The sequence below is a fragment of the Saccopteryx bilineata genome, chromosome 1, assembly GCF_036850765.1.
Source record: "Saccopteryx bilineata isolate mSacBil1 chromosome 1, mSacBil1_pri_phased_curated, whole genome shotgun sequence".
NCBI lineage: Eukaryota > Metazoa > Chordata > Mammalia > Chiroptera > Emballonuridae > Saccopteryx > Saccopteryx bilineata.
This window is the reverse complement of record NC_089490.1, coordinates 179,293,997-179,316,901: the sequence shown is the minus strand read 5'-3', so window position 1 is coordinate 179,316,901 and position 22,905 is coordinate 179,293,997. Positions and strand designations below refer to the sequence as shown.

At 35.7% G+C, this 22,905-nt stretch overlaps 1 protein-coding gene across 2 annotated transcripts in view; it reads right to left on the bottom strand.

Annotated features, from left to right (window-relative positions):
- Window positions 1–22,905, bottom strand: part of TLL1 (tolloid like 1) — a 190,223-nt gene that overhangs the window by 10,695 nt on the left and 156,623 nt on the right. For both annotated transcript variants that reach the window (XM_066280266.1, XM_066280275.1), the window contains exons 17-18: window positions 15,194–15,319; window positions 12,446–12,573 (exon numbers count right to left, since the gene is read on the bottom strand). In XM_066280266.1, coding sequence (XP_066136363.1) covers window positions 12,446–12,573; window positions 15,194–15,319 — 254 coding nt within the window. The remainder of the gene's footprint in view (window positions 1–12,445; window positions 12,574–15,193; window positions 15,320–22,905) is intronic.

Here is a 22,905-nt window from a genome sequence, read left to right as displayed (position 1 = left end):
TTCAGTATGCTTTGCTATTTAAAAACCATTCTAATTTGCCTGTGTAGTAATATAATGTATAGGTCTTTGCAAGTTCTTAAAATAAAAATTCATTGAATATATAACATTGGGGAACAATTTTTTTTCATTTTCCATTGCATGAGGTTTTAGAACTGTTTCTATATAGTTACGCATCACTGATTCCAAATCTGAAATCTGTTTTTTGGTACGTGCTCTAGTTTTTATGCAATTTTAGTTTCTTTTTGTTACATTTAATGGCATGCATTGGTTTTTAAATTGGAGTTAAAGTGCAATGACTCTTGGATTGAACATAACCATAAGGCAATTAACGTTTTACAAACATCACTTTTACATAATTTTAGTTCTTTTTAAATGTAAAAAATGATTCTGATAAAAAACACCCTCTTATTTTGTTTTAAGATTGAATCATGGCTTCTTTGAGTAGGCGTAAATGTAAGAATAGTCCTGACACCTTCTGTTATATATGTGGCTGTTACACACTTCAACATCAAAGGTTCAATATTTCATCATTTGTGACATGTGCATACATTGCCTATTTTCAAGTTCCCCTTGGCGATCAAGACAAGAATTGGGCTCCTCATAATGTGTGTCATAATTGTGAGAAAATGCTTCGTGACTGGACAAAAGAAAAATGCAAAGGAATGCCTTTTGGTATTCCCATGGTTTGGCGTGAACCTAAGAACCACAGCAGTGACTGTTATTTCTGTCTGATCCATACAAAGGGCATCGGCAAGAAAAAATGGCATAGGATCACATATCCTAATATTCCTTCAGCAATATGACCTAGCCCACACTCTGAGACACTCCCAGTTCCAGTTTTCAATGGTTTTATTTCTTCTAAGGACGAAGAAAGTGAACATGGTGATAGTGTATTTTGATAAGATGCATGAGGAAATGGTTTTAGAATCTGAAGGGTCTTCTTCTGATGCCAAGCAGTCATTAACCCCTCAGCAGTTTAGCCAACCTGAATTGAATGACTTAGTAAGAGATTTGGGCCTATCAAAGAAAGCAGCTGAGTTATTAGCCTCCGGGCTTCAAGAAAAGAATGTACTTCACTGGTCAGCTAAAGTATCCCATTTCAGGAAGCGTGAACAAATTTTTTGTGGCTTTTTTTCCGAAGACAAACACTTCGTTTACTGTCATGATATCAGTAGTCTTCTCAGCTAGGCAGTTGTTACCATTTACAGTCCAAAAGAATGGTAGCTATTTCTTGACAGAGTCTGAAATGTGTTCTACACAACAGTAATGTTTATGCAGTGGTTCCAATTGGTTATTCAACTCATCTGAGAAGATTATAATGACATAAAAATTGTCCTTGACTTTCTGAAGTATGAGGAGCATAACTGGATCATTTGTGTGGATCTTAAAATGGTAAATTTCCTGCTAGGACAACAGAGAGGTTTCACAAAGTATCCTTGCTTTCTGTGTTTGTGAGACAGCCGAGATCGGAAGAAACACTGGACACAGAAGAAATGGCCTAAACGTGAAGCTCTGGAAGTAGGGATGCAAAATATTATGAATGAACCTGTAGTTAATCGAGACAGGATCATTCTCCCCCCCCCCCCCCTGCATCAAACTTGGCTTAATGAAGCAGTTTGTTCAGGCTTTGAATAGAGAAAGTGAATGCTTTCAACATATTCTTTCTGCTTTTCCTGCCTTGTCTTTCAAGAAGATAAAAGCAGGTGTATTCGATGGACCTCAAATTTGAACCCTCATACGTGACGAAGAATTTGCCAGGAAGATGAATAAGGAGGAGAAAGCAGTATGGCAGTCTTTTGTGGATATTACAAAGAACTTCCTTGGCAACAAAAAGCAGAAAACTATGAACTTCTGGTTCAAAGGATGCTGTTGGCTTTCTGCAACATTGGATGTAACATGAGCGTTAAGATTCACTTCCCGGACAGTCACTTTGATAAGTTTCCTGAAAATCTTGGAGCTGTTATGTTAGTGATGAGCAGACTACTGCTGGAGCATCAACCGAGATTGTCCTCAACAAGTACACAAACACAAGAGCTACAAACACAAATTTTTGCCTGAATAGAATTTAAATAAGTTTTGTGCAAATTTTATGATTAAAATAAGTGTTTTAATATGTTCTATTTTGAAATTGTAGACAAATTCTGATGCAATCATATCTTTTAGTGTATTAGTGTATCTACTGCATTATTATAAATTATTATATTTTCACAAAGATGATGCCCAAGAAGACATTCTACTTCATTATGTTAAACTAAATGTTGAAAATTTTACAATAAGATGAAAACCTAAAATCTTGAATTGCAAAAAAACCCCTGTAGCTTACAGAGAAAAACTAATGTCAGAGTTGAGATCAGCTCGCTCAAATTAGGTAAGAACAAGTGTGTTTATGGATGCAACAAAAATTTTGTTCTCCAGTGTAATGCATTATATTTCACAAATGAAAGTTTAATTGAGAAGGGCTGAAACTAACATTGTCCAAACTATTAATAAACCCAGGAATTCTAGATTATTTGCAATTGCCAATTAAAGCTTTTTCCTTTCTCCCCCAAAACTATCATACATTCAAAAAATAAGCCATCACTACTATTTAAGTCTATAATGCAAAGCTAAAAAAGAAAAGAAACCTCAGGAAATATAACATATACTTGAAAATTAATTAATTTTGCTACAATCTCTGACACATAAAATATTTGCACATAACTTTTTTTAAAACTATTTTATTTTATTTTATTTTTCTGAAGTGAGAAGCTAGGAGGCCGAGAGACTCGCATGCGCCCAACCAGGATCCACCTGGCATGCCCACTAGGGGGCGATACTCTGCTCATCTGGGATGTTGCTCTATTGCAACCGGAGCCATTCTAACGTCTGAGACAGAGGCCATAGAGCCATCCTCAGCGTCCGGGCCAACTTTACTCCAATGGAGCCTTGGCTGAGGGAAGAAGAGAGAGAGACAGAGAGGAAGGAGAGGGGGAAGGATGGAAAAGCAATGGGCACTTCTCCTGTGTGACCTGGCCAGGAATTGAACCAGGGACTTCCACACGCCTGGTACATGCTTTACCACTGAGCAAACCAGCCAGAACTGCCTATAAATTTTTTTATATACATGTTGCTCTAATGAAGTTTTGTGAAGTGACCATAATTCTCAATTAAGACATACAGTTTGCAACTTTCAAAGAAAAAGTGACTAAGAACAGTTCTCCCTTGGCACTGGCCACAGTTATCTATTCCACACCACCCCACACGACTGTTTACTATCACTTCTGACTTTGGAGGTGTAAGCAGATAAATGGAAGAAGTAACTTATTTTAATTAGGGTGTAGGAGAAAGGAATTAACAGTACTTAAAAAAATAAAAGAAAATATAGAGGGCTGATCTTTCATGTCTCATTCTATTATACTTTAATTTATTAAAAATTATAAATTAAGACCCTAGCTGGTTGGCTCAGTGGTAGAGCATTGGCCTGGCGTGCAGGAGTCCCGGGTTCGATTCCCAGCCAGGGCACACAGGAGAAGCACCCATCTGCTTCTCCACCCCTCCCCCTCTCCTTCCTCTCTGTCTCTCTCTTCCCCTCCCGCAGCCAAGGCTCCATTGGAGCAAAGTTGGCCCAGGCGCTGAGGATGGCTCTGTGGCCTCTGCCTCAGGTGTTAGAATGGCTCTGGTTGTAACAGAGCGATGCCCCAGATGGGCAGAGCATCACCCCCTGGTGGGTGTGCCGGGTGGATCCCGGTCAGGCACATGCGGAGTCTGTCTGACTGCCTCCCTGTTTCCAACTTCAGAATAATAAAAAAATAAAAAAATAAATTATAAATTAAAATGTTATAACAAATAAGCATTAAAGGATCATTATTTGTTACAATCAGTATGGGTAAAAAGGCATATTCACTGCATTTGACCAAAGACACTGGGTAGTGTGAAAAAAGACAATAGCACAAATAATTGCACTGGAAAAAAACAAAAATGGTGCTGGAAAATATAGTGAACAGAGTGTAATTATCCTGAAACAAAATATTCAAAGTAGCCAGTCACTGCAGGTGTTTGCCACTTCTTTATCTCTGTAATACAGTGGCAGAGAACAGAATAGAGCAGACATAGGATATAGAAGAACCTAACTGGACATTGGCTGAATGTCTGGATAAGACTGTTCATTCATTTGCCTACTGACCTATCCCATGTGGCCAAACCCATGAGTGGAAATGCTTTGAAGTGGCAGACCAACACTGCTGATTTTCTGCTTCTCCTGAGATGGTAGCCAGCTTCTCTTATCCTTGTATACACATCTACAGTCTCAATATCAGTTTGTAACTGTTAGAAAACCAATAAGACAAAATTGGCTTAACTGCAACCAGAAAACTTTATTAAATATAAAATCAAGCTTCTGAATTATAAGATCAATATCATTTCCAGAGGGGAAAGAAAAACAACATCTGAAAACCACGTCAAGTAATTCTTTTGAATGTGATTTAAAATAATTCACCAATAAAGAACAGAGAAGCCTACTGTGTAGAAGAGAAAGTTGTAAGTATGATGGGGGTAATGGCATTCTAAAGCATATAATCTAAGTAAAAGTTAAACACGGGATCAGAATTTACAGACCACATGTGTTCAATTCATTGATTGGTCCATTGAAAACTAAGTGAATGAGATAAGTAAGTGACTACTTCACTTCCTAATAAAATGCAGGATGTCTGGAGTAAATCATAACATCTGTTTTACAGAACAGAGCACCACTACACAGAGTGGCATTGAGCTGGTGGGCTGGGGGGCATACTGACACCTGGTCTGGAGCCAACTGGCTTCAGCTTTTTATCAAATTACTAATGGAATCAGACTGACTCTATAAGAATCAAATTAGGCAAAGGTTTTGTAGCTGACATATTCACAAGCAATGCAAACAATTCTTGTTCATTATGGTATTAATGAATTTTCCTCTTGGAATTGGTAGCAGCTTGTTAGGTCAAATGCAAAGATTGGGTGGTCCCTTTCTAGCACGCAGCCTAGCCCAAACGCCCTACCACACACAAGCAAACGCATGACTAACTCGCATGCTGAGATCTCATAAATCTGGCCCTTAATATCATCGAGACATCCACGTAGAGGAACCTCCATGTGTAGTGGCTTTGTCTTAATACAAAGTATTTTTAGGCCACAGAAAACTACTATGGGAGCCCATGGGAAATTAGAAATCTTTAAAAGTACTTTCTAGTTTCCAAAGATAAAGTGAGACACTCGATTTATTACTTTCTTCTATGACATGCTGAGTCATGAATCTCTGTATCTAAGTAAGCAGAATTTGGACATTTCCAGCCACCAGGGACCAATTCTACAGAAATGCCCCACAAAAGCACTTAGACACCTCCAAACTCCTTCCACTTCACAATGAGGAGAGGACAGCTGGCGAAGCTGAAGCCTGCAGTTGTAGGGAACTCTGATGTCTGCTGAAACAGTGCCCTCTTGGAATACTTTTACATATTTTTATTAAGTATTTAAACTGATACTTTACAGATATTTTGGTATTCAAACTTAAACCTTATTCATTCCATGATTATATTTTTATGATTTTAATCTTACTAATCTGGGTTTTATTTATTATTTTCTTTATTGATTTTAGGGAGAGGAGAGGAGGGGGTGGGGAGAGAAATATCAAGTCGCCATTCCACCTGTCTGTGCATTCACTGGTTGATTCTTGTATGTGCACTAACCCGGGATCAAACCCACCATCCTGACACACCACAAAATGCTCCAAGCAGCTGAGCTACATGGCCAGAACCAGGGACCACTCTTAATACCTTTGTTGTTTTCTTGTTTTTTCCTTTTTAAAAAATATGTCAATTAATTATTTGGTGGATTAGAAATTAGAGTGTTCCTTTTACCTCCTAGAGACTACAAAGCAAACGTCAAGAGAAAAAAATGCATCAAGGTGAAAGTATGTTCTTGAATGTAATTAACAGTTTCTTTTTTACTTATCCTAATAAGTTTTAGAAAGACCAAGAAAGAGTGAATAACTGTGAGCTCTAGTCAGGAATCTTAATGTATTTCCCACAAGACAAACGAAGAGATTAAGGAATCCCATTCAAAAGAAATAAAATTGAACATTCATTTGAGGCTGTGGAAAGAATAACTGTGTTTCTGGAACACCCAAGCCAGTCTAATCTACCTGGCTGGCCACCAGCCAGGCTTGCATATGCAGGCCGCTCATATGAACATCTGTGGAGTAGCTTTTATTGAAAATACAAGCACTGGCTAAAAGATAAGGCTTTTCAGAGTCACTGCATATATTCACAAAGGACAAGATAATAAAATGATAGCGCTTAACGCAGAAATAAAATTTAGCTATGGTGACTGCTTAAGAGAATTAAAGACACTGATGCAATCTGAGCAGCTGTGAAGCTATGAAATAAGATTCAGAGCTCCCTGGTCCCAATCATCTTTTGCCTTTTCCTGTTTTTGGTAAGAACTGTCATTTGGTTTCCCGCAAGATATTGGCAGAATTAGAAGCCATTGGAAAAAACGGCACAGTGGAATACAAACCCTGGCCTTCTAATTCTAAGTCCTTTTTTTTTTTCCATGAGTCTTCTATAACAGCGATCAAATACATGGTAGAAAATTATATAACACTGGTGAGTGTTTTTGTTTTCTAAATATCACCTATATGAAGCTATAAATTGCAACTTCATAATTTAGCAAAAGTCTAGGCTATAATACATCAAATAAAAATGACATAAGTACATTAACCTGTATGCTCCTTTGCCTGGAACTTTGTTTCAGTTTTATTTCTTTTGTTTTTAATGAAAAGTAATTCAAAATTTTTTTAAAAAGGTACCTAAAATTTGATAATCAGCTTAATTCCTCAAAACTAAAGCAGGGTGAAGCCAGAAATACTAAGTCCTTTCCTTATTATTCATAACTTTATCCCTTTTTTTCAGCAAGAAGAGTTTTCCAAGTACCTTTCAACCAAGGTTTCTTTTATTTTGTAGCTATTACCATGCACCAAGTGTCCCATGATTAAATACACACCTACACACAAACTAAAAACAAGGTTAATGTAGTAGCATCCCATTGTTGCTGCAGCAAAGGACCACAAACTTAGTGGCTTAAAACACGAATTTGTGTCCTAAGGCCGCGGAGGTCAGTAGTCTATAAAAATGGCTGAGCAGCAGCAAGTGCCTTCCAGAGGCTCTCAGTGAGAATCTGTGTGCTTGCCTTTCCAGCTTCTGAAGGCTGCTCTCATTCCTTGGTTCCTGTTTACCTCCTCCACCTTGCAAACCAGCAGTATAGCATCTCCTCTCCTCTCTGCCCTCCTGCCTCCCTCTCAGAAGGGCCCTCCTGAGTCAGACATTCCAGCACAGTCTCTCCATTTCAAGATCTTTAATGTAACCACAGTTCCTGTTGCCATGTAAGGTAACATATGTAACAGGTTCCGGGGATTAGGATGAGGACATGTTTCGGGGACGTAGGGAGAATTATTGGATCTACCATAGAAAGAAAGTCTGAATGTTTTCATTCTGTGTTTTCCAGGAAAATGAGTACAAACACTTATGACTCCATGATTTCAAACTGTTTTACCCTTGACCTTCTTAGCTTGGGTCAATGAACTAAATCTACAGGGAAAATATGGCCTGTGGCCTGTTTTTGTAATTAAACTTTTATTAGAACACACCATGTCCACTCATTTGTGGATTGACTATGGCTGCTTTCATAATAAAACAGCAGAATTAAATTGTTGCAACACATATGACACGGTCTGCAAAGTCTATAGTATTTACTCTCTGGCCCTTTAAAGAAAATGTTTTCTGACAAGTAATCATTAGCTAAATTTTTAATCATTAGAATTTAATTTCAAATTTATAAAGCTACCCAAAAACTCGATCATGGTTAAATGACATAATAATATGGTATAAATATTTTATTAATCATGATCACAATTATGATTATTTGGATACCCTGCATCAGTGTTCATTGTCGTCCAATAAAGCACTATGATGTCAAACACTTTATATACAAGTTTAATTTAATACACAAGAAATGTATAAGTATTAGCTCCAATGCAGATGAAATTAAGGCTTTAAAGGATAAACATCTTCCCAAGATAACATGGCTAAGTAAGCAGAAGAGCTACGATCTAGATCCCAGCTCTTCTAGATGCAAATATAGATGTTCCTAATCCCTCCATACGTATTTCTCTTGTGTTTGTTTTAGTCACTCATTCTAAGTTTGTCTTACAAGCATGATTATTTTCCATTTAAATTTTCATATATATACGCATACACAGCAATTACAGATTTCTTTTGTCTCTGATGTAGGATGCTATAATTAAAAATAAGATTAAATGTAGAGACAGAATGCCTGGGTGTGGAAGTATTTATATGCCTACTAGTTTTATAAGTCACCTAAACTGCCTGGGACTGCTTTCTTATCTACCGATCCTAATTCTTAGAGTGATATTTGGAGTCATGTTTTATATGAACATGATTAATGGGAAAACAGAGTAGAGATTCAATATTATGCTCTTATTCAGAAACTTGGAGTGGCAAAAGTGAGTGTTAGAACAGTCTTCCAGGTGGTGCTGACGCATGCCAATGTCTGCAAAAACTGGCTTAGACTGTAACTACATTGACCAAGATCACAAAGTACTCTCATTTTCTTTCTGACAATTACCTTAATATAATGGCAGGTATGACCACTGTTGAACAAAGCTGCTTTATGTCCTGATCCTCAAAAAAATATCTGCATGAAAAATAAAGCCTGTAATTTATGAAGGAGCAGGCTTAAGAGTTGGAAAGGATGTTCAATAAGCTTGAAAGCATATAGTTGAGAATGAATAAAGTATTGCCAAATTGAGCTTATATCAGAAGTTCTATTTCCTGTTGGATATAAAAAGCTGAAAATAGGGTTGCTTTTAATGGAGTAGGAAAAACCCTTGTAAACTAATAAAAATCATGACTTTGCTGAACACATCCAAGATCTGAAGTCACCAGTCAACCAAGAAGTATCAAATCCACTGAATCTCAGGCCCCTCCAAGGAGAGATGAGATATAGCACCTGCCCAGAGTGAGGGACTACAGAAGGAAGAGATGCTGGGTGCCTGCAACTTGGTCAGAAGTATTCAGCCACAAATTTTAATGGATTGGTAATCAGGTGTGAATGAGGGTAAGAGTATAAAACCCCTCGGAGCTGCAGACACAGGGGGACTTTACAACCACTCACAAGCTCTTCTCCATGAATTCAATCTCCTGTTCATGAGAAAGACTGTGGGCACAGCAGGATGGCCAAGTGTCTTCCTTGTGTTATAGGCTTGAAGAGGGAACTGGTCACTGCTGTGAGAAAAGCATGAAGCACTGTTGCAACTTTCTCTGGGAAACAGAGCCGTAAGCCTCTGGGGGAGGAGCAGAAAACCCTGTCACTACCAGGGCAAAGGTATAGATCTAGTGTAGCCAAGGGAATGGTTTAAAACAAAATAAAACATGCTCTACCCCTGGGGAAGTCCTGGGCACAGGTTCCTATACCAATAACATTGGAGGTCTGCAACAATTGTAAGAAGGCAAAGAAACTCTTGCCTATTTGCCAACTAGAGCTATAGGTGGGATTTGATTGCCATGGAGACAAAAGACATGACCACTGAGAAAGGCCAGCCCTAAGATCCCAAAACACAGAGCTTGTCTAAAGTGGAGTCTGTGCTAAGACAACAGAGAGCTCCTTGCCCTCACCACCAGACTAGCAAGCACCAAGTAACGAGCAACTGCAGTCTACCCCTAAAAAGGAAATAAGTGTGGAGAGGGACACAGTTCATGGTGGATATCAACAGGGCAGCTAAAGATGAAGGACTAACATTGAGAAAATGTCTTTGAAATCGCAGACTCCTGTCTAAAAAAAAGGAATTTGAAGCCAATGGTACACTTCTGGTAACCATAAGAACAAGAAAACTCAAACTCAGTTTACTTACTGAAAAGAGTCACTCAACAACACCCTCTCCCATACACACATATACACTGTTGTGGTATTCTGTGATGGCAGTCTGAGAAGACTAATACATTTGCAAACTACAACAATGAGTCAAATGGAAATGTTAGAGATAGAAAACATAGTAAGAGAGATTAAGAATACCTTTAAAAAGCTTATCAGTAGACTCAAAACAGCTGAAGAAACAATCATAACACTGGAAGATAGGTTCATAGAAAATACTAAAATGTATACTCAAAAAGGGTGACAAAAAATAACAGAACATCCAAGAGTTAAGGGATAATATGAAACAACCTAATATGTGTTTAATTTAAGTCCAAGAAAGTGAAAAGACACAATGTATAGAAGAATTTTATGAAAAAATAATGGTTGAAATTTTTCAAAAATTTATGATAGACAGCACAAGTGAAAAAATTTATAGAATTTTGAGAAGAATAAATTACTACACAAACACACTTTCTCTCTCACACACACCTAGATACATTCAATTTAAATTGCTGGTAAAAAGTAAATGTTGGATACAGCCATAGACAAAAGAAATCATTACTTTCATGGGAATAAAATTAAGATTTACAACACACTTATCAGAAATAATAAATGTCAAAAAATAATGGAGTTAAAATTTTCAAGTGCAGATAGGAAAATAAAATTGGCATCCTAAAATTCTATACCTAATGAAAATGTCTTTAAAATAGTGATACTACATGGACAGATTTTACACAAAATATAAAAAGAAATTCTTCCGAGAGGACTTTGATACCAGATGAAATTTGAACCTACGCACAGAAAAAAATGTCTTTGGGAAAATCCATGTTTCCAACTCTCTGAGCTAACTGAACACTGCTGATAAGAATGTAGCCTTTAGAGCTCAGCCCATAGCTTGAGAGTGATCCTCTCAATCAGGACCTTGGACAGGACTAAAAAGCAATCAAGTTTCTACAGTGCTGTCGTCTGAGCATCTAGAATACATACAGGGTGTGGCTGAAATGAATTGTTGTCCCTATTTGGAAACTCACTTACTACTATTTTACAAATAGCATGACTGCAAGGAGTTCCATAATAGGAATATGAATGTGTCGGTGGGTGACCATCTCTTATTTTATTATTATAATGCTACATAGAAATACAGCCTCTTTATAGGCCAAAAAAAATTTCACTGAGAAAAGGGTTCAAATAATTTTAAAATTAACTTTATGGTTGGGATTGGTCCAACAAGCTACCAATGACTGATAGCCTCATTCTCAAGGCAATGCCTTGTCCTTTAGAATGGTAACTGCTAGACTCATCCTGAGCCTTGCTAGCTGGCATTCTTGCTTGCTATACTGACCACAGCATATTGCAGGAAATTGTTAAAATGTGTATATTCCTATAATTTTATTTTTTTAAATTATACTCTTCAAGTATTCTGTAGCCTATAATGAAATGTAATATATCCTCTCAGATGGCCAGGACAGAATGCAAGTCTACAAGAATACAAGAGAGAGAGGACACACATTACATTCATATTTGAATTTGAGAGAAGTCTAAGGATATCAATATCCATCTAAAGAGGGCAACTATTTATACATTATGCAAACATAATATTCACAAACCACAAAAAATTAGTTTTATTATAAAAAATACATATGCTTTGTATATGAGGCATGTAGAATTGACATTGCCAGTAGAATTTACTATGCTGTGGTTAAGTGAATATTTATTGTATTGCTGTTATGCTAAATTTCTGTTTTGTTCCTTTGTTTATTTTTTCCCTGTGGAAACATCATTTTCAATAATACATTAGGATCTGACCAGGCGGTGACACAGTGGATAGAGCATCGGTCTGGGATGCTGAGGATCCAAGTTTGAAACCCCAAGGTCATTGGCTTGAGCGCGGGCTCATTAGCTTGTGTGCGGGATCGCTGACTTGAATGTGGGATTATAGACATGACCCCATGGTTGCTGGCTTGAAGCCCAAGGTGGCTGGCCCAAGCCCAGGGGTGCTGGTTTGAGCAAGGGGTCACTGGCTCAGCTGGAGGCCCCCGGTCAAGGCACATATGAGAGAGCAATCAATGAACAACTAAGGTGCCGCAACTACAAGTTGATGCTTCTGTCTCTCTCCTTTCCTGTCTGTCTGCCTCTTTCACTCACTAAAGTAATAGTAGCAGTAGTAGTAGTAGTAGTAGTAATAATAATAATGATAATAATGATAATAATAATACATTAGGAAATAGAGCTTCTGTCTTGCAGTAACTTTGGGAATGCCTTTTAAAGCATACAGGATAAGATCAGTATATGAGAATTAATGGCTACTATTACTATTGCCTTGATTTAGGAAATCAGGGATTTGTTTAGTATTAATAGGAAAGTATAGGAAAGAAAATCTTTTCTATTAGTATTTGCTAACTAATTCAATTCAATTAAATAAACATTCAGTTTACTTCCATGTGCTAGCCATGGAAGACATGGGCAATCAGCTTAATAAAAGAAGGGTTACATGCTCACTTACTAATTTGACTCGATGGCCCGGAGTGGCACTGATTTCCCATATGCATTCCTTCCTGCTTGGGTACTTGTCCGGCCAGTTGGGACTGGTGATGAAACCATTTGGACTATGGATCTTCTGTTCACACTCAGCTGTGCCAATAACGATAATATCAATCAGTATAGAAAACTAGCTCAGGTTTGGACCAACAAGAAAGCAGCCTGTTTATCCACTACCCTACTGGGAGATTTTCCTAAATACCAACTAATCATCACTCTAGCCCCTGTTATCTCATCATCTCTTTGGCGCACAGGTTGCTGAGCAAAATCATGCAAAGTTTTGTTTTCTTGCTTTCATGAAATTAAACATTTATGCTAAATTTTATAAGTGCCTAAAAGAAAATAAACTATTTTAAACTTCTGGCTCTTGTAAGCTCAGATTTTAACAGAGCCACATCTTTTGACAATCAAGGATATCAACACTTGGTATGTACAACACTTGGTATGTACAACACAATATTTAATGCAATGCTATGAACAAAAATCAATAGTTTATGCCATTTCCATTCATTGTTTTCTACTCATAAAAGCATCATTTATGGCTAATTAACATAAAGTAGCCACTTTATGAATTGTGTATTTACATTTTTTCTTTCCTTTGGTTAAAGTGTACACTTGAATACCAAAATTAAAAGTTTAGCTACTAACATGAATTAACCCTAATTTCATCAAAGTATAATGAAGCAATAAAGGGGAAAAAATAAATGAACAGCTATGAGCCATGGTGATAGCTTCTAAACTAATTCCCAGGAATATTCAATTAACATGAAACTTCTTTTAGGTTTTTCATGATTAAAATGGCATCATTTTAAAGGGGACCATTTGTTAATACTAAACTTCAAAAACACTTAATATCCTCCAGCACTGTTCATTCCATAGAATTTATGGAGCAGCACCCTAGCATCCTGATTTGTACTGAATTATTTGTTATGTATTGTGTATCCCATCCTAAAATACAATAAATTCTCTGAAATTTCCGAGAAACCTCTCCGGAGAAATTCTTTACTAAATGGACAAAACACCTGTTATGCTGCAGGGCTCCACCAGGGTAAGATGCTGACAGTGATGTGCTGCTGTCACATTCCTTACTACTTGACCTTTATCTTAACTGTGCTAGGTGTCCACAGAGAGAGGTTTGGGTTTGTGAGGGATAGAAAAAGAAGGTGGAATTCAGCTCCTTTCTGGCAATATAGGATCATGTAGCAAGAAAACAGCCTTAAAGTATGGATCCTGCCTTAACAAGGGTTTTCTACATTCCCTGGTCCCTGTGTTTGCCTTTCGATATGAAATGTGGAGTCTGCAGAACCTGGCAAAGGGCCTGTGTGACCGAACCAAGAGGCTTGCTGATATCTGTGGACAGGCCCGCAAGATAGCAGAGGGGAGAGAAAATCTGATCCCTTCCCTGGGAGTCAAAGTGGACTTTTTTGGGGTACTTGGATATAGTTCTATCTAAAAGAAAGTGTCTTATAAAATAATTTCTAGAAAGTATTTACTGCAGTAAACAGAGATTTAGGATGTCTACTCTTAATTGCTACCTGTGACCCATGAGCTACATGCATACTCTGCAAAAGCTGGCTCATTTTTGCTCTGAATTACCTTCCGTATCTGCAAAAAAACTGGGTCTATTCCTCAGGCTGCTGATTGCATAGACTACTTTACCAAGTTACAAATACCAGAATCCCCATGGGTTCTAGACTCATGCTGTACTCATAGAAGCGAAAAGAAACAAATATCCTGTTTGCCTATGATTCTAGGGCAATGTCAATAATTCAATGAAAAGAGAAAAAATACCATGACCCATGATCATATTTCAATGGAACTAAATGGAACAAGGGCCCATTCAGGATACTATTCAAATATCTATACAAACAATTGCTATCTAACTGGTTCCAGTCATGTACCTGCCGATCTACATATGCTAATAACACAAGTTATGAAATCTGTCTTAGCAATTCTTTCAAAATAGGCATAAATCCAAGTTCAGTAGAAAATTCAGAAGCAGACCCTCAAAGGAAGAGATAAAAACTGAATAACTATTTCTTGGGCCAATCTAGCTCATACTGGCTAAGGAGATTAAGATCATTGTTTTTATAAAATCTTGGAATATTCTAAGATTCCAGAACTTGTAAGCTACTGTTGTGCTACTAGTATGTTTCTTTCCTTCTTCTCCTTTTTTCTTCTTTTTCCCCCTCTAAAACCAAGACTTAAAACTTTAAATGGCACAGTGTCTACCACGTTCAAATGTCTTTCTCCGGGAGGCATTTGACTTTGACTCTCCTGGTATTTAAAGTGGCATCACTCATGTAGCACATATATGAGATATTTTGGGGAGGGAAATTTAACCAAATGCAGAGTTTTTAGCAGACATTAAGTTTAAATGTGAAAGCTGTTTTAAGGTCTGTCCCATAAAGACCTGGGGACAAAGGGATGCGCCTTTGGCTGCCAGATGGCATCATAGCAGTGTTCGTGTCTGTTATTCAAAGTTATTCTAACACCACACATGTGTGAAGTGCAGATATTGGGGTAATGTGAGGATTCCAAATTTGCCTTGGCTCTTTGATCACAGCACATACTGGTACTTTTTTTTTTGACATTTGGACACTCAAAAATGATGTTACTCATTGATACCATTAACTCTACCTGGAAGCGGTGTTTTACCCAAAAAACAGCATGAAATTCTAGACTCTGTCAAGAAAAAACACTCCTTTCATACCTTCCTTGCAGTCGTGTTTATTCTCATGCAGCACAAACCCGTTCCGGCACTGACACACGTAGCTTCCCACTGTGTTGACACATTCGTGTTGACACCCACCATTATCCTTAGAGCACTCGTCTTTGTCTGGTAAAGAGATAACCTATAGTTTAGTAAGTGGTTTTGAAAAACAAAGAATATCAAAGGAGAATCATTTAGTTGTGGTTAACACTGGCAAAGGGTAAACTAAGCCACAGCTTTTCCTGTTCCCAACATAAAAAATAAAGATAAAAATATTAAAAGTGTCTTAGTTCTACCCAGTCCTTGTTTAGCTTGGTTCCTTGTACCACGAATTGAATTTCTGAGACCATTTGGGGCAGGAGGAGAACATACAGTTCTTTTCATTCCGAGAGAAGAAGTTTTCAGTAGAAGTCAGGGATAGAACAGATCTTCTTGCAACTAACCCTAAACATTTATTGCCAATTAAAAAAAATAAATTGAAAATTGTGAATAGTTTGAATAAATGCAAGAAATGGCATTACAGTAGAGGGAAATCCTTCACTATATTAACAATGGTGTTTAGACAGAGGCTAAACAAGGTTCCAAGATATGTGTATAATTGCTAAAAAAAACAGTTAGTAAAACTACTGTTAATTTTTTTTCATAACTTTGCAGTTAAGCTAAGCATTGATGAATCTGGACATTTCATAATATTTAAGACAGAAAAGGGCATGGTTAGACTAGCCTAAAGAAGAAAGCTAATTTATACAGTTTTAAAAAATCTACTAAAGCAGCCCAGTTTATTAAAAAATAATTCCCTAAAAGGGCTTTCATGGTGCAAGAAGCAAAGGTTAGATTAGGAAATATGAGCTTTAAGAAACAGCCAACAAATACACGATAGGAACAAAAGCCAAACTAGAGTAGTGGTCAACCAGTCCACCGAGAGGCGGCAGCCACCAGACTATGTCACCCAGCTCTCATTCCGTGGCTGGCATGTCCATTAAAGTCAAAACTGGCAGATTGCTCATGACACACACGTATGATGACAGAACACTCAGACTACCATTACTCCCACAGCATAGAGAACCAAAGTGACACACTACAGTCATATCAGAGGTTAGGCTGAATTCATAATTTACACTGTCAACTGATTTTTTTAAAGGGAGTTTGTGAGCTCATGGTGATTCAAAAATAGTAAATGTATTTACCTTTCTGTCAAATGAAGAGTTACTCTGTGAAGATGCGTTTAGAGAAAACATTTTAATCAAAGTATCCAAGAGTGATTTTTAAGGATATGCCTGTTTCTTCCCCTTTTGGAGACTGATTACATAACACAGTACACAGATGCTCTTGGGATATATTCATGCCTTGGCAATATCAAAATATTCCAAATATATAGATAGATAGATAGTCCCAAAGTTTTAAAAAATGTATCAGAATCAATATATCTGTGATTTTTGTGTTCTCCACCTATCCTTAACAGTTCCACTACCCTTTTACTACTTATTATAGAGATGAAAAGAAAACAAACACAGAAAAACATAGAATAAAGAAAAATACCTAGCATCAAACACCAAATGTATAGAAATTAGAAGTTAACAAAAAGTTAGCCTTGTAAAATTAATTTTAGAGAAATTTTTTTAAATTTTTTTAAACTTATTTTATTTTATTTTTTACAGAGAGAGAGAGAGAGAGAGTCAGAGAGAGGGATGGACAGGGACAGATAGTCAGGAACGGAGAGATGAGAAGCATCAATCATTAGTTTTTTGTTGCGCGTTGCAACACCTTAGTTGTTCATTGATTGCTTTCTCATATGTGCCTTGACCGCGGGCCTTCAGCAGACTGAGTAACCCCTTGCTTGAGCCAGTGACCTTGGGTCCAAGCTGGTGAGTTTTTGCTCAAACCAGATGTGCCCTTGCTCAAACTGGCAACCTCGGGGTTTTGAACCTGGGTCTTCCGCATCCCAGTCCGACGCTCTATCCACTGAGCCACCGCCAGGTCAGGCCTAGAGAAATTTTAATAATCTGGAATCCCTGTTCCCTTATTTGCATCAATAGTAAAAATTATAGTTTGAGTTATTAATGACTTATGCAGAAGGGTAGATGGTAAACCATACTTCCTACCACCATGGTGGCAGCTACCTACATTTTCTAATTCTAATAGTCAAGTAGTAAATGATCTAAATTTATTATGCTAATATACCTTTCCAGTGGCTCTTTAATTAAGATGCTTTACAAAACACTCTCTTATTAGTAGATATAGAAATATACTTCATTTTTATTAAATGGAAATAGCCAATTTAAAATTTTCTGGTGCCAGAATTCTTTACTCTGAAATAGACATTTACATTTCATATTTCATATGAAAATGTTTATGTAATGATTGCTTGTTGTACTTAAAATAAAGCTGACAGAGTGAATTTTAGTTGTATGATAGGTCACCCAGACTTTTGAGAGCTGGTTGAAAATCTAACAACTGTAAGCAGAGTAGTTGCTAAGTGACAAACCCTATCGCAGGGACTGCCTGAATCCTCCTTTTATCTGGATCTGTTTGGATTGCCATGTGTGAGATAGAAAACTGTTAAAATAAAAACATGAATGAACACAAGTTATCAATGCTGAGGTTTAAAATCCGTAGTCATTTCATAATGAAAACAATTCCAATAAAAAAAAATTTCTAATGCTGAAGCTTCATTCTAACGGGGATCTCAAGTCACTAGCTTACATTTCTAAGGAGAATTTTTTTCTTTAGATTTGCTAGAACATAATATGACCTGTAGTCATCGTAACTAAAGAGAAATAATGGTGAAAGTAAAACCAATCATATTTGAATAGTAATTTTTATAGCAATTATTCATATTTCTGTTGTGCTGGAAAAATAATTTTGAAATATTAGAGGAAGTATGAGAGAGAGGAAGAAGAAAAGGGAGAAGAAGAAAATGATTTTATATTATTTAAGTACCTATTATTTTTCAACTGCCCAGATGATTGGTGTTTCCTGCTTTTATCCCTACATCTAAAGTTGAAAAATATAATCAATCTTACATGAAAATTAAGAATATATGTTAGAATATATGTATGGATTTATCTGAATTTTAGGTGAGATTCAAAACTGGATTGATCAAAATAGTAACTACACGCAGCAGAGGGAAGCCGTCATGGCTAGTAAAGTAGCATATAAAACTGCCTCCGTGGGTCAAACAGTCAAATGAAAAGAGAACATTTTAGTAAACACTGGAACACTTAAAATTATCCAGATGTTTACATCTGGATATATGATAAATGTTTACATCATTCAGATAAAGAAAGGTATTTAACTTAATATTTTAAGTTGTCTAAGAAGTAGTGAACATGGGGAGATTATTTTTAAAAATACTAGTTTGAATAGAAGTAAATAAACTGTTCTAATAAAAGTGAATGTAATTTTAGAAAATCTATGTTGAGAAATAGCAACACCATAGAAGACCTAATTCCACAAATACAGTCTGGACTTCTTATGTAAGGAAGTTCATCAAATCAGGGGAAAAACTATTCGCTAACACTATTATATTTTTAATTTATCCGCCCTTCTTCTTGTAGAACACAAATTACAAATATTTTGAACAATAAACATCCAAAAAAGAGAACAGAGAAGGTTGCAGTGTTTTAAATACTTTTCAGAATGTCTGTAAAATAATAATTGAGAATTTGATCAATAATTCATTTGAAATTTTCTAGTATTTTCATACAGTAGGCACAACAATTTAAAAGTAGTTTTCATTAGTGAGAAAAATGTTTTCTTGAATAGAAATAAAAACATTTCTTTTTCTGCAGATAGAAATTGGTCTCCTTCATTGGAATGGACATATCTGTTTTCCATTCCTTCATGTTAGATGAAGGACAGGTCCATATAAGGGACAAAAGAGGTGGCATCTTCCCATTAGAGGTCTGCAGGATATCTCGAGACTATCAGAGGCCATCAGTCTATGGAAAATACACACAGGACAAAACTAAGTGGCAACCAGTATCAAGTTCTTGCAAGATTTAAAACTAGAGAATTTCTCTTTGCAGAAAGCTTCCTTTTCTTCAGGAAAAAGGGTCCACACACCACAATAGAAACATATATGAGCAGATATGCCCCAGTCAATGCTCAAATATAAAATAAACAAACCCATGTACACTTGTACACACACACACACACACACACACTCATGTGTATAAACACACAGACATGGAATGCATAGTTTTCAGCAAAAAACTATGGAATAAATAATGACCTTCAAAACAGTATTACTGTATTCGGAACTATGACAGAGACAATTCTCTCTTCCTAAAACATGCAAATATTTAAATACCGTCAATAATGATAACTTGGAACAAGATTCAAATCACTTGAATTTAAAGATTAAAATATTGCACAAATCATTTTATCTGACTCCTATATTTATTACAGACCACAAATAAACTGGGAGTCAGGAAATCTGGGTTTTATTCCATTTCTTCCACGAAGCAAGTCACTAGGTCCATAAGTAACAGATCACTCTCCCATTAAAGTGATCCAAGAGGAAGACTGCTTTTAAATGAGGTTTATTCAAATTCTGAGTTCTCACTAGTGCAGAAGTCATGATTGAGTCTTTGCACTAATACAGGGTTGCCTAAGAAGGTACAATGTCTATGCTCACCTCTCTTTACCTAACATCATTTTTTTATATAATATTATTCCTAAATAATGACACATTGATTTCCAAAAGGTTGCCGTTTTCACATGCATAAAATCCTACAATATTCTTTTTAAGTTTAAGCCATATACAAAAAAATAACTTTGCTCTAAGTGGAATATAGTTAATTTTGCTTAACCACTTAAAATAAGTAAACTATATTGTGTATACCTGTGCATATCTGTATACTTAGGTTCAAATACAACACCACATGAAATTAAATTTAAGTTTGGCTTTACTATCATATAAAGTAAGTAATTATTATTAATATAGAAACAAACCTTACTCAGTCCAAGAACATAACATAATCTACTGTTAATCTATAAAATGCCTGTCACTAGATTCTGAATTAACTAAACACTGAATAGACACATAGTTCTATATCATGGCTAGATAACCTTGCTTTCATAGTTCTAATATCCTTATTTGCTTTGGTATTATACTTCATGATGTTGTTTTCAAGTATACCCTAGAATCAGTACAGTATATTACACTCTGATTTTTGCAGAGGAGCTTGTAGATTTTCCGTAGTGTGATACAATAACTTCCAAATTTTCAAGTTATAGAATTTATCATGACTAATTTAAGATATTAAACCAAAATTCACACGTGATGATTTCTTACTATTATGAACATGGAAGTGACAAGAAATCGATATTAAATTATTCTGCTAATAAGTTCTCAGAGTCATTCTTCCAATTCCATTTCTTAGGTCCATAAAGTGCTTTATTTAAAATCAAGGGCTCTGAGAAAAATTAATATAATCTCTATATGATTATACATATTTTCATTGTATATTGTACATTAAAAACCTAAATACATGTCCTTGTCTTTTCCTTGATGCATTACCTAGCTAAAAGAAAGCTAGGTCTACACCTAATAGCTTTCTTCTCCAAATAATATGGAATCACCTGCTGTCAAATATTGTTTCTTTATTGAATTCTTTGATGATTTTTCTTAGAAAAAAATGTAAAAAACCATCTGAGACTGAATCTTCATAAAGTGTCTCTTTATTAACAGATACTCTAGAGTAACATTTATTCAATTGTCTGTAATGAGATAATATTACAAATTAACTATAAAAATTAAAAACATAAAATTTGACTCAATTAAAAACACATTAATACTAACTGGTATTACTATGTAGATGAATTTTTAAATTTCTTAAGTTTCAAAGACCAAAGTGTATTACATAATGTTTGCAAATCTAGAAATATGGGGGGGGGTAACAGATAGATAGAAATATGATATGTGTTTTTCTCCTTAAATTATTTTTATATTTAAATCAGATGAAACTGAGAGAAATTGGAGAACTACGATGCACCAGTCATCCACCTAATACGGGCATTCTCGGTATTTGTAGATAGCAGCCTTCAAGTTTGCTCTCACCTACATGCTTAGCTGAATGCACAGTGCACGGACAGTTTTCTACCTAGATTCCCATTAATATTTTATTATAACTATTGCCACCACAGAATCACTAAATAATCATTAAATTAATACATGGCTAAATATTATTGTACTTTAGTGCTATTAGAACTCAATATTTTCATAGTGAGTAGCAACTGATCTATTAAAAAGGGTGATCTTTTGCAAATTATAATTATGTGACATGATTATAATTAGAACATTAAGTAACATAAGTCCTTGTTTGTTGCCATTTCTTGATAGTACCATATATACTCTTTATTGCAAATATGTTTTTATCTTCCCTTTTCCCGAGCAAATGCATTCCCCAGGAACTTAAATGTGAAATAAATCTAATTCTTCATCCAGAACCATAGCATTTTAAACATCAATATGGTAAACTGCCAGGACTTTTTAATATATACATAAAAAAACACAAGAGTTCATACTTAATAACTATTGGAGTTTACAAAATAATAATCTAATAAAAAGGTGAAAAGTATATGTGTTGTTTCCTAGGTCACAAATATGTTCAGTGTAACATATACCATAAATAACACCATTTGCAAAGAGCATGATCAGCTCTGACAGTTAAGACAAAGGTTTTAATGCTTTGTGACACTAAGCAGCCTACTTAACTCCTCAGCTGCTTCATCTGTCAAATGAGTATAACAATGAGGTTACAGCCTTATCGTGATTATTAAAGAGATAATGTGTGTGTGTATAGTTCAGTGCTCAAAACTGCAGCTATATTCAACTGCAGTTGAATTTCTTCTTGAACTTTATTGTTTAGCACACTTAGCTATCTACACACTCTCAAACACCTTAGGCTACAATCTATCAAAATGAAGTACTGTCACCTAGTTGACTTATAATTTTTAAATTACAACACTGATAAATACTAAAAACAGAGATGATTTCCTAAAATGACCTGCATCAGTAAATGTGATTTACAGGAACTGTACTATTATGCTTTAGCACTACCAAGGTATTCAGATAATGTTATAATTATACAGCTACACAGAGATGGGAATAAAAGCTATGTCTTATCATATGGAGAACAGCATCTTCTATATGTGCCTTCATCTCTATAGTATACGGATTCAAGTAGCTGGCTTTATATTTCAGTAGTAATGTTCTAAAGATACAAACAACCTGTTTTTATGATTTGTAAAGTTCTGCCTGACCAAAAAGATCAGAAAGTGAATTATAAACATTCTAACTTAAAATTTACTCATACCTTGTCCTGGAATACATAGCATGTACCTTTGTAAAAAGTATTATTTAAAAAATACATAACTAATTTAAAGTGAAAAGAATTCTGAATATTATAATTAATATTATGATAAAATATATTTACCTTATAATTTTAACTTTTAAAACAGATATTTAGGCGGCTCTAAGAAACCTTATCTCTATTGATTAAAAACCTAAAATTTGTAGCATACATGGTATTTTTTAAAATGGTGAAGACTAAAGGAAGTCTTTCTCCATTGAATTAGGATATTAAAAGTCTACTTTGAATAACGTATATCTTAAATGAATGCTTGAGAAACTTTTAAAAGGCAATTAAATCTGGAGGAAGGAAGGGAATGAGAACAAGAGGGCTGAAATCCATTGTATTTTGAAG